We start from the raw sequence: 14,976 nt of genomic DNA, 5'->3' as shown, positions 1-14,976 counted from the left end.
CTGATGGTGAATCATCGCTCTCCGGTATGGAACCCACCTCAACCCAACAGACTGGAATCGACGGCATCACTGTAATGTCAATGCGGGACCCTCAGCCTGCTGCTCATATTCCACTCGGATAAGCGACTAAATCGGGTGCCATTTGTCTCGACAAAACGCTACGTCACTGAACCTGCAATAAGTATACCCCGCGTCCTCTGATTGATTCTCCAAATATCTTTTCAAGGATCCAGTCATTTCGCTTAGGTCCTACATGACGTCAAAGGGATAGAATCAGAGCGCTCAATATTCGAAGATTGGGCCACACTTTGTTGGCGAGGTACAGAATGAAACAATACTTAGTCGTCAAACCACTCATGCGGCAATTGAGCGGTGGCCGGTGGTAATGTGGCGTACCGACTACTTCGTGCCGTGTACGTCGCCCATCTGCAAGCTCCTCATTCATTTCCCCATAGCTGCCGAACCCTGCGCAGCGAACAAATGGGAGATTGTTTTCCGTATCCAACCCACAACGCTCCGTCCGCATACTGCGCTGGCGCAGGGCTGTCTCCTATCAGCTATCTTGATACATTCCTGGGCTGGATCTTGGGTCCTCAGCATTCCACAAATTTCCACAATCTTCTACCTCGGGAATGTTGCACCTGACATTGGCCCGAACTCTACCGTGATATGCGACTGACCCATCGCAATATGAACGTGCTACCTAAACCTACCCCTTCATTACGCCCGACAAGCGATTATCTAAAACAAGCGGCCACCGGCCTTCTTCTGCGTAATGGGGCATTCATTCTAGTAGTCACTCGGCAATCGAAGTCGCGGTGGTAGCCTCATGTCCCACCACGCAGTGCATCCCGTTAGTTCTAGATCTATACACCAATTCACCTTGGAACGTCAGATTGGATCGGTCATATCAAATTTTAGTCATTTGACTACAAAAGACACTAACACCTCTATACACGTTCATTCTGTACCCCGGGAGATATCGACCATACCACCAACACGAGGCTCTCTGCATAAATACCCGGAGCGCCCGATTTCCGGAACTTAGTCGTCAGCCTACCACCTCACATCACCATCGTTCACTACAATGCTGGAAGCATTCAAGATTAGGGAATTCAATTTGGAGCCCATCTACGAGTCTTGGGATAACCCTCCCAGGTTTTACGGCGAGTCGAAGAAGGACATGCCCGTTGACGACTTTCTGCGTCAGATCAAAGCTGGCTGTGCCGAACGGAAGGTGCCAGAGGAGTACTGGCACAAAGTCGCTCAACACTACATGGGGGATAAGGCGAAAGCCAGACTCCAGGAACTCAAGAGCGTTATGGCGAAAGTAAATGGAGGCAAATATCGCTGGAGCTGGAAGAAGTTCTCGATTGCGATGCGGAACATGGGATGTACGTAATTATCTTAATTGCCCACGCGTTGGTGTCTCACGGCTGATACAGGGGAGATCGATGCCAACATCACAGAGACTGTTCAGCTTCACTCCAAACCGTCAGGGATGTTGTGGCTTACCAGAAGGAAATCCACGAAAGACAAGGATGGGTCGCACAAGGAGGTGACTTCTTCCGAAATCGTGGAACTTCAGCCGCCCCTGCCGTCTAAACAAGGACGGCCAAGCCCGATGAAGATGCTTTCTGATTCAGCGCTCGTCGCCGCGGCTGCAATGAGGCCTCGCAGGTCACCGAGCCGCGCGAACTCCATGGCCTCTACGCTGACCACCACCACGGTTTCATCCAACCATTCGGTTTCGTCTAACCACACGGTGACCTCCGACCACGCGTTAACCTCCAACAATGCGGTAACTGCCTTATCTCCACCATCCGCTGACGGCAGTAAGTGACACGTGCCAGATCGACTGAGGATATACTGAATCCCGTTAATCCAGCTGTCACAGCTATATCGAACGCACCAACATGGCTCCTTAATGCGTGCAACGCGCTCAATTTCCTGAGTGCGGAACACCCACGAGCTATGACGACATTGAGTGCTGTCCTCATTACAGCAGGGACCCTCCCTGCAATCCCTGCAATCAGCGGAGGGACTGTCCTCGCTACTGGCGTCGCTCAAGCAGTTGGCGCCATAGCTGTGGGTGTCGGAAACTTGCTCAAGGCTCAGCAAGAAGGTCAGGTACAACAACCAAGTGGCCCGCACCCACAACCACCAATACGATCATCTACCTTCTGACCATGCAGGAAGATTTTTTTGTACTTATCTGTTCCGGTGCATTCAGGCTCGCTGGACGAGCTTGTGGACAATATGAACATAAACCGCAAATACTATCTATACCCTTGCATCATCCCCTCACATACATTGCATTCTACTGATTTCAAATTTCGAGAAGTCGATAGCTATATCTGTTCGCTTTACATGCCGACGCATCATGTATATCATGTACAGGACAATGTAACACCGAGATCAAGGGGGAGCAATTAATATTGCTTGTGGAGTTCACTGAAATTTCGCGGCTACAGTAAGAACATTACGAGGTCAATGATCGGTAAATTCCTCTTCGACGATATAAATAGTGAACTTATGATGAATGTAGCACGCTTTGTCAAGCATCGAGTTCCACCAACCAACAAGCCTTCCAATAAGGTAAGATGAAAGGTAGTGTCTCTTGTAGCCCCAGTCACCGGTCTAGCACGTAGTTTCCAATCAAGTGCATATCATGCAGCTGACGATCTATTCCGCCGGCGATTATGAGCGCTGTACTGGGGGTTTTCGCAGCCATCGGCCTTCAAGATCTGGAACGTCATCAACATGTTGACCATCAACGGATAGGCCGCCGTCAACATATATATGGTCCAACGAGATCCCTGCATCTCTACATATCGCGAGGAAGTCCCTGGGTATAGGAGCTCCGATCCTGAGTCGGAAGTGCTTGCTGGGTCCTGACTTTCTGTACCTCTGAGTGTGTACGCATCAGGAACTTCATTATACGTCGATAGTTATCCGCGGACTTACCGAGAGCGTCAACTGCGCAGCGTGTAAAAACATCCTGTTCTCGGGCAGTCGAGTGATCTTGGCAATTTTCTCGGAAATGCTGCTCCTCGCATATAGGTTATCGCCCAGTATAGGCGCTATATCACCAATGAAACACTTGTAAGATGTGGGATGAGTGATAACGCACTGTGCAAGGAATGTGCCAGGTGAACGCGGAGCTGATGTTTCAGTCCTGTGTGTAGAGTTAGCTTGAGCAACGACAGCGGTGCTGTGGGCTAAAGCGCATTCTCAATAAATCAGCAGTGGAAATCAGTCACTGATACGTACAGACGACGCAAGAAGTTCCCAATCGGTGGCTGCAAACTTGGCAGCACAGCTCTCGCCTATAGACACGCGTCCATCGCTAAATTCCAGGGCGTCTCGAATCTCTCCACTGCGCGCGGGGAAGGACTTCTCTCCTCCACGCACAAGAGCCAAGTATGTTTTCTCTACTACTCGTGACTGAAATTGTTGTGAGAACTGACGGGCAGCTGGGGAGTTACGCGCTAACAACAGTGTCCCTGTGGTAGCCTGACAGCTAAGTTAGCCAGCGCTGATCGAATGAGATAAAAGGAAACATGCCTTATCAAGGCGGTGGACAGGGTACGGCAGGCTCTCCAATCCAAAAGACTCTTTTACGTCTGCACAAACATATCGGGTCATGAACGTCATACATGAAAAGGAAGTACTTACCACGAAGTAAGCCATTGAATTTGTCAAATTCTCGAGGCTTCTGAATAATATACCAGAAGTTGTAGCAATCTCCTTTGCCTTCCAAAACTGAGTTCACCTACGTTTTCGGAGGAAGGGTCGGAACCTTGGCAGATAAGTCCTGCGGGTTTGTTCAAGACGATAACACTGCGGTCGGCATAAACGACATTTCTTGCCCAGTATGATGTCCCCGTTCGAGCAGATTTTAGAACCTGCGACATTCAATGTCGATGAATATCTTGTTTTGGTGCAAACTGTCGACCTTGAAGTTATTTGAGGTTGTTTGTCGTTTTCTTAAGGTTACAGTTTCAACGTTCAACTACTTACGACACTTTGTCTTTACGTCCACCATGCTTGCACCATGCTTTGATCATGCTCAATGATTGAATGATTGGTTCATGATGGACATACTATCGCGATATATGTATCAGCAGATGCCATACACGCGTTTGAAAAGGTGATTTAACAATCTCGACGCCTGTACATGGCCAAAACTCATTGTAATTTGACCTAGTTTTGACACTATGCACTAGTATTGGAGTGCCTCGTATCGGAACACCCCCATTAAGCCCACTAGTGATCACCGAATCGGATCCTCTCCTTCTCTATGTTCGGGAAAGCTTCTGAGCCCGAGGCCGTCAATACAAATGAACCTCGGTTTACAAAACATCAGTATGAAATAGTGATGAAACGTACTGCAGACTTCGTTTCCAACGGTACAGCGGCCTCTAAGTCTCTTCCAGTGAGACATCGGAGATTTCAGTCCAGTGGAGCCTAGCAGGGCGTTAGGTGAAACGAAGGCACGGTTTGTTTAATAGTTGGCACACCTCCTCACCATGCACGTCAGGTGGGTGAAGCTCTTCTCAAACTCAGGGCAGGTGATCATTCATGAGCGTGGTAGCCGGACGCGAATGGAGTATCCACTCGAGCTTGAAACTCCCGTTGATGTTGGAAAACGTCCGGCTCTGTGCTACCGGCTAGGTAGCACTTATTACCCATTGAAGCCCTACGATGGAAGCTTCAAAACTATGTTCCTCCCGTACGGTTCGTACTTCACATTCTCCGGATTTTAAATTTAGGAGCACACGTGTTGATGAGCCATTTCACCATAGTTGTCAACGCGGCAGTAGTGACGTTGTGAAGTAGATAAGGCCATCAGGGACAACAGAACAGAACTTCGGACTCACGGGAGTGCAGATCGATTCCGGGTGCCTGAGGAGCCGCAATGTTCGAGAATTACTTATGAGGTTAAAGGCGAGTGACGTGATGACTTTCGCCACTGTAATGTATCCACTTTTCGTATTACTCAGCTAACTGATTATAACCTTAGAAGACAGGAACGTTGTCAGGGGGTGGAGAAACGCCTCTATCACTGTGGGGCATCCATTCATTGATCGAGCGATTCCCAGGCAACGAACCGCAGTCACTACACCGCGGCTATTGTTTAATTCAAAAGGTGTTTCGCAACTAACTTCTACTGACTAGTTCCGAGGAGCAATCCTGAGTAGGTTCCTCACCCGAATGATGCTGTATCACCTCTATCTGGTATACATTTCTCTGCTTCCTTTACTTTGATGAAGATATTCGGACTACGTAGTCCGGCATCGCTTTCCAGGTCAAGGACACTGCTCAAAAACCACTGTGTTGATGCCCTCCTTTGGCAGGGGGCCTTGCTAGCTGCCCTTTAATTGCCCAGGTGGTTTTGTTGTCTAGAGTCTTCAGACGACTGAAGAATAGTGTTTGCGCGACTCTCTTTTTTGCAAAGTAAAGCTGATCACGTGCTCACATATGTGACATTCGTGAGCACCCGACGGCGTCACAGGGGTAACCTATGAAGACAATATCCAACGAAGAGTCAATGGGGAGAAGTCGACTGATGGTGTCGGTCAAGGAGACCATAGACGTGACAATAGAAATGATTTTGATATCGTGGGTTTCAACACGGGAACTTTGGATAGTTTCAAATGGTGTGGGCTGTCATGTGATCGAGGCACAACCGCAGTCAACCAGTTGCAAATTGTTGAGGCGGTGGCCGATAGCTCGCACTGCTACCCGCCATTGCAGTTCACTAATACTGTCAGCGAGGGGAATCAAATAAAAGAAGATCAGCACATAAATACATAAGAATAAATAAAGAAGGGGCAGGCAAAACGATCGGAGTCATAAAAATGAGGGAAATAATAATGGTATACACATATATTCTGCATAAATGACCACCTCAATTTCCGTGGTGCAACATTCATATTATCGGCTGGAAGGTGACATTGGACAGGAGGGACAATGACTAGTGTGCTGGAGGTATGGTACCGAATACTGATCTGATAAGCAAGTAGCCCAGGTCGAAGCTGGTATACAGCCCGTGGTTCGTCCTCCATTCGCCGAAGATGCTCCGGGTTTGACCTAACAATTCGGGAAGATCCCTTCGGTGCCTAGTGACAGCAGCATTTAACACGTGTAACGGTCATCTGCCACATCGACAAGGGACTCACCAGGATAATACCAAAACGTAACAGCCAAAATCAAGTACAAGCCTACAGAGTGCGTTGAGTGCGAAACGCACCATGATGCCACAGAAACTTACACATGAGGATCATTCCTTCCAACCAATTTGACTTGCCGTCCTGTACGACGTAGTTGACAGTGAGGACTATTTTTTGTTCTTCCGATCAGTAATTTCTCCTGCATCAAAGTAGAGACGCACCAGAAAGGAACAATACGATGGACTCCAGCGGGTCAAAGAGAAGTGTCAATGGTTTGCCCATGATCCAGCCAAGTGTCACGATGAATCTAAGACCATCTGAGTAAACGATATGTAGAAGGGGACAAGGGCACAACGCACGGAATCACAAAGAGCGCAATTTGCTGAAAACGATGGGTTACCATAGAAGCCATGTCTGCAGGACTGAACTCACAATACTCGAACCCACAGCAACGCCCAAGCTTAAAGTCAGTTTATCCTTGACAGATACTGTAACCGCAGTGACGTGCTCCGCTGCATTACCGACGATTGGGAGCAAAATAACACCAACGAACTCCTTGTTGATTGCCCCGGATGAAGTCAACCCATCAATCGAGTCAACGAGGAACTCTGCAGTGACAGCGACCAACTAAAGCGAAAATTCGAGAAATTTGTATCGCTATTATGATAGGCACGTACCACCGTTACGACAATCAAAAGCCAAAGGCTTACGGCCAGGCTCATCATGGGTTGCTCTTCAGCCTCCTCCACTGGTGCCGTAGAACGGGTCCCAGGTTCCACGTCGAGGGCGGCATCTGCGGGGCGGAATGCTGCCCCTCCTTCATGTGTTGAAATCGGGGAACTTGCTAATTCACCGTCCGTGATATTCCTACGATTGCGCATCCTTTGCAACCGGAATGGATTTTCGCCAACGTAGCCCTTGGTTTGTTGCATATCTTCATTAGCGTCGTCGTAAAGGGCTTTGTGCGAAAATAACTGGAAAACCAGATAAGATGCGTAGACTGGATAGTTGAGAAGTTAGTTGCTAAGAAAATCGTTTTATTTGACCTACTGAAAAGAAGAATGATTGCGACCTATGTGAACAGCGTAAGACCAAACGTATCACGAATGTTAGTTCACGCACGCCATGGCTAGTTTTCAATATGTTGTAATCGGTCGATAATTCATCATATTGTGGTTGGCCCTGCAGTGCCATGTGAAAAGCCCCAGGTAATAGAACAGCAATGACGCTGATGGTGAGTAATGACGAGTTAAGTTGCACGGCACCTAAGCCACAGGGGCAAGTATCAAAAGTCTGTACCAAGTTGGGACGAGCAAGTGCGTACTTTGACCAAATCCCTGTTCCGAGAAGCGGAGACCACCGGCGAAGAAACACATGCCCAGCACTAGTACTATAGGGCACATTAATTGATTTCATCACAATCAGCTTGAAGCTTACAGAGGTTGCTCAGGATAGAGCCCACCACTATTGGAAAATAACATGAGTCTAAGGTCAAGGAAGCTGCAGGAGTAATGTTCATGAGACACATACGGGACGACTGAACAATTGTAAGTTGACACTTCGCAAGCGCGATGACCTAGAGTGGGTCAATTGGTCATCCTACAGGCTGCTGGAGTCTGGATATACGTACTGATACGATGAGTTCGACGCTGTACGCAAAAGGGAACAGGATAAGAAAGTGATCAACCAAACAAAAGATTTACCGACGCATTTCCCTATAATCCGTCAAACCTCAGTGGGATACAGGACCGATAAATGAAGCACTAACTAATGTTGCGTTGAGAAGACCAGCTAGAGTTTGACCGACTCGGAGTGAAAGCTCGTCAGTCGCGAAGGCGAGTAGCTGCGAGTACATCAAACCTCAACGATAGCGGAAAGTGAATCTATGTTACCTTGGCTAGTGGTATAATAGCAAGAAATGCAACTGAGGCCACCTGTGAGGTAGCTTACAATGAAGGTGGACTCATGTACTTACAAACAAATATAAGGGTATGCTGATCGGGTAGAGCAAAATTCATCGCCCACTTTCGGACGCAAAGCGTTAGATGGCCCGAGCTAAGACAAAAAGCAACATACAGATATCGGGATAAAGACCAACAAGACATTTAGCCCTAGAAGACAAAATCAACAGAGCCCATGGATTGCAAGAATTCATTTCACATGAAGCAAAAACAATCGCTTGAATGCTTTTCCACACGTTGGGGGCCGTGCCTATCGGTTTTTCTGGCTTGACCATCAATGTTGCAGCTCTATGAATATTCGAAAAGTTGAAGGGGCTTCTTTCAGGTTTGTCACGGGTGTCTGCAATACTTATGCGTGGCAGATTGGCAGAGGCAGACGGTCTTTGGGTAAGCGGAATCGTTTCCTCTATAGTATTGGGTGCTCGAAAGCTACTTTCAGTAGAATGAACCATCTCTGATGGCCCATCGCGTATGGAACCTGTCCATGATGGGCCATGGCAAGAATGATGAGCAAAATCCACACCGATGCGTTGAGTTCTGAACGTACCCATGATACACAGCAATGGCGGCAGAAGGCGGCAGAAGGGGATTTGGTGAAATGCTGTTTCTATGTTGGAAGTCTTTAAATGCGTGCGCACTGCCGTTATGCCAAGATTTCTAAACAGCCTTTCTGGAAATTACCATATATATATGATCGTTGATCGATGTTTCAGCAAAAGGCCAGCAACTCTCAATAATATTGTTATGTAGTCCTCAAGCCACATCCAAGACAATCGACAACGGTTATTATAATTGTCTTGCAAGTTGCAGTTGTATCAGTGCTTCATTTGTGCACAATTGAAGCGTGTTCAGTCAACGACAATCTCTTTGTGCAAGCGCTACGCGTGGAACGTTCTGGATGCGATGCCTGCCAAGTCTGCTAATCCATTAGCGCTCGGCATAACTATCCACCTCAGCCAGGGCAAAATCTTGTTGTTTAGTAGAAAATATTTACACCGCTGACATCAAACCACAAGTCCCCCATAACGATATTGACCATGAGGGTTAAACGGACGCCCCCCCATAACAGATTATGGCTTATAGTATCCGAGCAGCTCGGAAATGCAAGGCTGCCTGCATGCAGCAGTTCACTGCCTTCGAGGTGCACGGTGCACCCATTAAGTTCCGGCTCCAAGTACCTACCACCTTTTGACTTGTGGCTGTTCGAATGACAAACATTGATGCGCTTCACATAGTTATAACTCGACGACAACGTCTTATAGCAGATTCATCGGCACGGAGCGTTGTGGTGAGTAGGCTTGCAAGTTGAAAGACCGAGTCTAAGGAAGGGTGGAGGACGAAACGGGATTTAGGCCATGTATCACAGTAGAGTTTCGGGCCGCAATGCAGCCACGTTGGACCGTCATCCCGTGTCAATTTGGCTGTCTCCGAAAACGTGGCATCCATAGGTGGCATGCCGTTTTTTTGTGGTGTTCTTTTTGTTGTCTGGTGGGGCAAAGCCCTACAGTAGACAATACAGTAGACAATACATGCAGTATTAACTTTATTTACTAGTTTCTTCTTATTTCAGACGAGGGCTTCTTTATTTGTCCAGGCGTAAGCGACCCGAAACTTGTACGCCAACTGAAGGTGAGTGAGTGGTGTTGTGAGCATCGCGTCTCGCCATTCTGCGTTTCCTTGGCTTGGGGGGGTTGACGTGACGTACCCGAACAATTGTTCCAACCTTCTTGTGTGCGCAACGTATCGGAAAAGGCCCTTTGTGTAATCGCGGTTGCTCAGAGCATGGAACGTTAAACGCAAACGAATGGCAGGGAAATGTCACGAGCAAGAACATCGCAAGGCCGTTTTATGGCAGTCTCGTGTATTCCGCGCCGTAAGGTCTTACGATTGCTACTCCAAAAGAGGCGAACCCACTCGTACCCAGGTCAGACAAAACTGCTGTATAAAAAGAAGGCCTGGAGGAGGTCGGCATTATGCGGTGGATCGGACCCGCCAAGCAAAAAGCTTGTTACCTCGAGCCACTATCAAATGAGCGCCAGTAAAATTTGATACAAACTTCCAGTAGGCACGGAGGTTGACAGGGCAAGAGGGCAGGATGATTTAGCCTGATATCTGCATGACGCTCAAATAAATGAGATGTGATTGGCCCGTGTTGTGAAGCTATATTTACCTCGAAGTCAGATTCAGCAAGTCTAACAGAACGAGATAACGCGGGTACTGGGAAGGATGAAAATAGCAATGAAAGTGGCCCTCTGGAGTCTGGACCAATTTGAGGGCTGTTCGAAAAAGCATACCGTGGGTACACTACCCTGGGCTGTCGTTTCAGCCACGTCAATATATGGAAGCGTAAACGCTCGTCCAAGGAATGGATACCCTATGCCTCCATACCTCGCCCGGGTGGGAAACCGAACCAGCATGGCGACACATTTGAAGCAATGTCATCGCCGATGGATTATCTGAATCGCCAACAGTCGTCCTGGTATCTCCATCGGAAAAGCCGCCATCCGATCCATGGTTCGCGCACCAATCATTATTCAGTGTTCACAAACGTCGCAAGACTACGAAGGATAGGATGTTCGCGGATCGGGAAGTCGTCCTGCAGGACCATTTTGTGTTTTTGGGTATGTCAGTTCAGCAAAAATAGATCTCTGGAGCCAACATACACACAATTGACGACACCGGCGACGCTACTGCAGGTATTTGACAACAATGGCCTCTCACTAGATTGTATGGCGAGAAAATTGATGACGGTTGTGAACCACAGATTCCGACCGCAGCAGAGCCTAGGCTGCTTGGGGTAATTGTCAGAGCTTTTGAAGGTGAAGGTTTTGGAGCAGACTGGCGATTGCAGTGACTATTGCGTCAGCATCGGGTTATGTATACAAAAATGTGGCGGCTCGGAAATAAATATTATTCGACTCCATTCCTTGTCCCACTAAAAACTCTTGCAACACATTCACCCACACCCTCGCCAGTTCATCTCTTGGAATGGCTTCAGAATCCAGTTCAAATGGCCTTGTCGCTGTCTCTTTGCCAAACAGAGAAGGAAACATTGGGAACAAGCCACCGGTATGGCCTCTGCAGGACACCAGTGGAACACTTACCCCACCTCTGCCCGCGAAATGTGACAGAAACGATCGTCGGGACGGTGTTTGCTGCAAAGACTTGAAAGATGAAGATGATCGCACGCTCATTGATCCTGATGTCGTCCGTGATGTGTGAGTAACTGTCTTGATTTCATCTTATTGGACGGGACATGGAGATAATTTGCAGTGTCATCGGACTTTCAGACGGCTTGACAGTCCCCTTCGCACTGGCAGCGGGTCTGTCATCTTTGGGCACCTCAAGATTAGTTGTCGTCGGTGGAATAGCCGAACTCATTGCTGGTGCTATTTCTATGGGCATTGGCGGCTTCTTAGCATCTTCGGCAGAGCGGGATCATTACCAGTTCATGCGACGCCACTTGTCGGCACGGGTGCAGCGGAGCTGCGTTGGAGAAATGGAGAGGGAAGTATACGATGTGCTTGGGCGCATAGGTGTCGACGAGCAGACATGCCGCGCGGTTACCAAGTGCCTCAAAGATGCGGAATTTGACCCTGAAGTCGATGGAAACAGTTCGCCGTCAGATGAAGAAGCGCAGTTGCTAAGATGGAAGAACCAAGTCGGTCTGACACCGTTTCTACTCAAATTTGGAGAGGGAATGGGTGTGTATCGTTTAATTCATAAATACTGTTCATACTGATAATTTTATTTTTAGAGGAAATCTCGAAGCGTCGAGTATACGTTTCGGCGCTGACAATTGGTCTTGGATACTTGGTTGGCGGAATCATTCCCTTGATTCCATACTTCTTTGTTCCAGAAGCGCATGTAGCGCTCATATACTCCTGTATTGTCACAGGTATCGTCCTGCTGATATTCGGAGCTGTGAAATCTCGCGTTACTGGTGCTGGGCAGGGCGCTGGAGGGTACATATGGGGAGCAGTCAGCACTCTGTTTGTTGGTGGTACCGCTGCCGCCGCAGCTTACGCTCTTGTTGCATGGCTGGAAGTTTCGTAGGCTTAGCGCGTACGAGTTTTCCTCGATTTATAGAATCAACGCATCATTTACACGAGCAGCATGAGTGGTCTGGTAGATGGCTGAGCGCTGAGTTGTTGTCAACTTGCAACCTTGGGTGTTGTTTGGACAAGTAAATGCGTACGGTCACGTGATTGACAGCACATCTAAAATCTTCCAGCACCAAAAGATCTAACCGCCAAATTAAACGCTACTGTTCAAGCTACCATGGAGGCGTACGAAACTTATCAGACACCTCTTTCCAGGTATTCCACTTCTCACTTGTTCAATTTCCGTCCTGATTCACGTCTGCGATAGCCGATATGCGAGCAAGGAAATGGCTCATCTCTTCTCCCCGGCAGTACGTGATCGCATCGTCTATTGCAGCTCCTGCTTAACTCTATAACAAGCATCGGTTCAAAACATGGAGAGAGTTATGGCTCAATCTTGCGATTGCTGAGAAGGAGCTCGGGCTTCCAATCTCAGAAGAGGCACTCAAACAGATGAAGAGCAATTTGGTGAGTGAATAGTGTAGTGTTGCGCTGTTACGTATCTCATTTTCAATGCGGTCAGGACCTTACTCCAGAGCAATTTGATATCGCTGCGAAAGAGGAAAAGAAGCGTCGCCACGATGTCATGGCGCATGTTCATACGTTCGGACAAGTCGCACCTGCTGCCGCAGGTATCATCCAGCACGTCGTGTCACTGTCCTTTTCGACCCTTTACTGACGTGCGCTCATTTTAGCCTTGGTGCAACGTCGTGTTATGTGACAGAGTGAGCGTCGGGATTTCATATCCGCTGTGACTCAGGCTTACATTTGATGTCAGTAATGCGGACCTGATCTTCATTCGCACTGGCTTGACATACCTCCTGAAATCGCTTGCTGTTGTAATCTCACGACTCTCGGCGTTTGCTGCGCAATATAGAGCACTGCCTACGCTTGGATTCACCCATTTCCAACCAGCCCAGCTTACAACTGTAGGCAAACGCGCTACTCTGTGGATTCAGGTGCAAGGTTTTATGTATTAACCCCTGGATGGAACTTAACACGTATTACACATGTAGGAGCTTCTGTGGGATTTGAGGAACATTAAACGGGCACGCGACGACATCGGATTCCGTGGGGTGAAAGGCACGACAGGGACGCAAGCGAGCTTCCTCACCTTGTTTGACGGCGACCATGACAAGGTCGAAGAGCTGGACGAACTCGTGACAAAACTCAGCGGGTTCAGCTATGCATACCCTGTTACTTCGCAGACATACTCGAGGAAAATAGATGCTGACGTCCTTGCCCCTCTCGCGTCCCTCGGTGCCACAGCGCACAAGATCGCGACGGATCTGCGGTTATTAGCGAACCTTAAGGTGCTCTTCTATCGTGCTGATGCGATTTGACGGTGATTGACGGCGATCGCACAGGAAGTGGAAGAGCCTTTCGAGTCGACGCAGATAGGATCCTCTGCAATGGCGTACAAGCGGAACCCGATGCGCTCTGAGCGCGTGTGCAGTCTCTCGAGGCACTTGATGGTCCTCCATCAAAATGCACTTATGACCTCTAGTGTACAGTGGTTTGAGCGGACGCTTGATGACAGGTAGCCTCCGATCATCAGTGGTTCGTGGGTTGAATGCTGACATGGCGATGAACAGTGCCAACCGAAGGATCACTCTTCCTGAAGCATTCTTGACGGCGGATATTGTTCTCTCGACGCTACAAAATGTCTGCGAGGGCCTCGTGGTGTACCCAAGGGTGATCGCACGTCGGATCGCTCAGGAACTCCCGTTCATGGCGACTGAAAACATTATTATGTCTATCGTGAAGAAGGGGGGCGATAGGCAGGAAGCTCATGAGAAGATCAGAGTAAATGAACACATCATATCGCTGTTGTGACAACCATACTGATACTTTCATCATACTAGGTCCTCTCCCACGAAGCGGCACACCAAGTGAAGAACCTGGGTCTGGAGAATGATCTTATCGCACGTGTGCGAAACGACCCATATTTCAGTCCTATCCATGAAGAACTAGAGCAACTGCTGGACCCTCAAACGTTTATCGGGCGCGCACCAGAGCAGGTGGACAAGTTCCTGAAGGAGTGGGTTGAACCTGCCTTGGATGATGATGAGCTGAAAGTGGCAGTCGCGGATGGTGGTAAGGTGGAGTTGAGTGTTTGATGAAGCTCTTGAGAAGTTTCATACGGGGAGCGGTGGCCATGTCGATGCCCACAAGAAGTTTAAATCATAGATATCACGCTCACTAAATTTAAGGATGTTCTTGAGATGCCGAGGTTCCGGTGCGGTGTTTAAAGATTTGAACAACCGCTAACCGCGAGTGTGCTTGCAGCAGTAAGTTAACGGCGTTTTCGGTTCTTTGCCCTCTCTCTGCTGTTGTCATACAGCGCAAAAGTAGTAGGAGAATACCCCAGATCGCAGCGAACGGTGAGCGATCCCATTTTTTTTTGGCTGAGGATGGTGAATTGACCATCAACGGAATGCCAGGTGTGCCATCATCTCCCACGCCGTCGCGCGTGGTCTTCTCATTTCAAGCCTTCGAATATCAACATTCTTTGCATCTATCACCCATACTGTCATCCTTCGTAACTGCTGGCTAAAACTAAAGATCTGAGCCGCAGTACATTCTATCAGAAGCTGGCATAAGAAGAACCTGTGAGCCCTCTCCTCCTTTACCTTTTTAGTTATGTTCGGGCAGTCCAGCAATCCCCACGCGGCTGCGTTGTTTTTATATGCATCTCTAAACAATGAACAGCTTTCGGGTCCAACCATTTACCCG

General features: G+C 48.4%; 5 protein-coding genes across 5 annotated transcripts; 3 read left to right on the top strand and 2 right to left on the bottom strand.

Moving 5' to 3' along the window:
* Nucleotides 1–1,087: 1,087 nt before the first annotated feature.
* DEU56DRAFT_945936 (uncharacterized protein) lies at nucleotides 1,088–2,631 on the top strand (the record flags this gene model as incomplete). The annotated part of the gene is made up of 3 exons (XM_041359029.1): nucleotides 1,088–1,394; nucleotides 1,446–1,835; nucleotides 1,889–2,631. The coding sequence occupies 3 exons, from the start codon at nucleotides 1,088–1,090 to the stop codon at nucleotides 2,185–2,187; spliced, it is 996 nt and encodes a 331-aa protein (XP_041208451.1). The 3' UTR covers nucleotides 2,188–2,631.
* On the bottom strand, nucleotides 2,413–4,006 carry DEU56DRAFT_887195 (pseudouridine synthase). The gene is made up of 7 exons (XM_041356221.1): nucleotides 3,780–4,006; nucleotides 3,679–3,718; nucleotides 3,568–3,626; nucleotides 3,274–3,516; nucleotides 3,134–3,221; nucleotides 2,968–3,083; nucleotides 2,413–2,910 (listed from the first exon to the last, which is right to left on the bottom strand). Exons 1-7 carry the CDS (start codon nucleotides 3,915–3,917, stop codon nucleotides 2,701–2,703), a joined length of 894 nt encoding a protein of 297 aa, XP_041208450.1. The 5' UTR covers nucleotides 3,918–4,006; the 3' UTR covers nucleotides 2,413–2,700.
* A 1,759-nt stretch (nucleotides 4,007–5,765) lies between these two features.
* DEU56DRAFT_803693 (calcium proton exchanger) lies at nucleotides 5,766–8,719 on the bottom strand. Its single transcript, XM_041353233.1, has 20 exons — nucleotides 8,685–8,719; nucleotides 8,337–8,615; nucleotides 8,253–8,287; nucleotides 8,152–8,200; nucleotides 8,069–8,100; nucleotides 7,945–8,019; nucleotides 7,884–7,891; nucleotides 7,807–7,825; nucleotides 7,707–7,752; nucleotides 7,614–7,640; nucleotides 7,501–7,566; nucleotides 7,299–7,441; nucleotides 7,227–7,248; nucleotides 6,854–7,176; nucleotides 6,609–6,803; nucleotides 6,536–6,558; nucleotides 6,398–6,483; nucleotides 6,278–6,343; nucleotides 6,186–6,227; nucleotides 5,766–6,125 (listed from the first exon to the last, which is right to left on the bottom strand). Exons 1-20 carry the CDS (start codon nucleotides 8,686–8,688, stop codon nucleotides 6,097–6,099), a joined length of 1,569 nt encoding a protein of 522 aa, XP_041208449.1. The 5' UTR covers nucleotides 8,689–8,719; the 3' UTR covers nucleotides 5,766–6,096.
* Nucleotides 8,720–11,050: 2,331 nt separating this feature from the next.
* DEU56DRAFT_803665 (VIT family-domain-containing protein) lies at nucleotides 11,051–12,358 on the top strand. Its single transcript, XM_041353232.1, has 3 exons — nucleotides 11,051–11,355; nucleotides 11,411–11,841; nucleotides 11,895–12,358. Exons 1-3 carry the CDS (start codon nucleotides 11,126–11,128, stop codon nucleotides 12,191–12,193), a joined length of 960 nt encoding a protein of 319 aa, XP_041208448.1. The 5' UTR covers nucleotides 11,051–11,125; the 3' UTR covers nucleotides 12,194–12,358.
* On the top strand, nucleotides 12,359–14,470 carry DEU56DRAFT_803663 (L-Aspartase-like protein). The gene is made up of 10 exons (XM_041353231.1): nucleotides 12,359–12,456; nucleotides 12,509–12,551; nucleotides 12,601–12,708; nucleotides 12,764–12,882; nucleotides 12,936–12,965; nucleotides 13,019–13,199; nucleotides 13,257–13,553; nucleotides 13,608–13,780; nucleotides 13,836–14,046; nucleotides 14,106–14,470. Exons 1-10 carry the CDS (start codon nucleotides 12,419–12,421, stop codon nucleotides 14,358–14,360), a joined length of 1,455 nt encoding a protein of 484 aa, XP_041208447.1. The 5' UTR covers nucleotides 12,359–12,418; the 3' UTR covers nucleotides 14,361–14,470.
* The last annotated feature ends 506 nt before the right edge of the window (nucleotides 14,471–14,976 follow it).

This window comes from Suillus clintonianus, assembly GCF_016758775.1.
Source record: "Suillus clintonianus strain FC179 chromosome Unknown DEU56scaffold_35, whole genome shotgun sequence".
In the NCBI taxonomy this organism is placed as follows: domain Eukaryota; kingdom Fungi; phylum Basidiomycota; class Agaricomycetes; order Boletales; family Suillaceae; genus Suillus; species Suillus clintonianus.
Note: the sequence above shows the minus strand (reverse complement) of the source record. Positions and strands in the feature narration are given on the sequence as shown.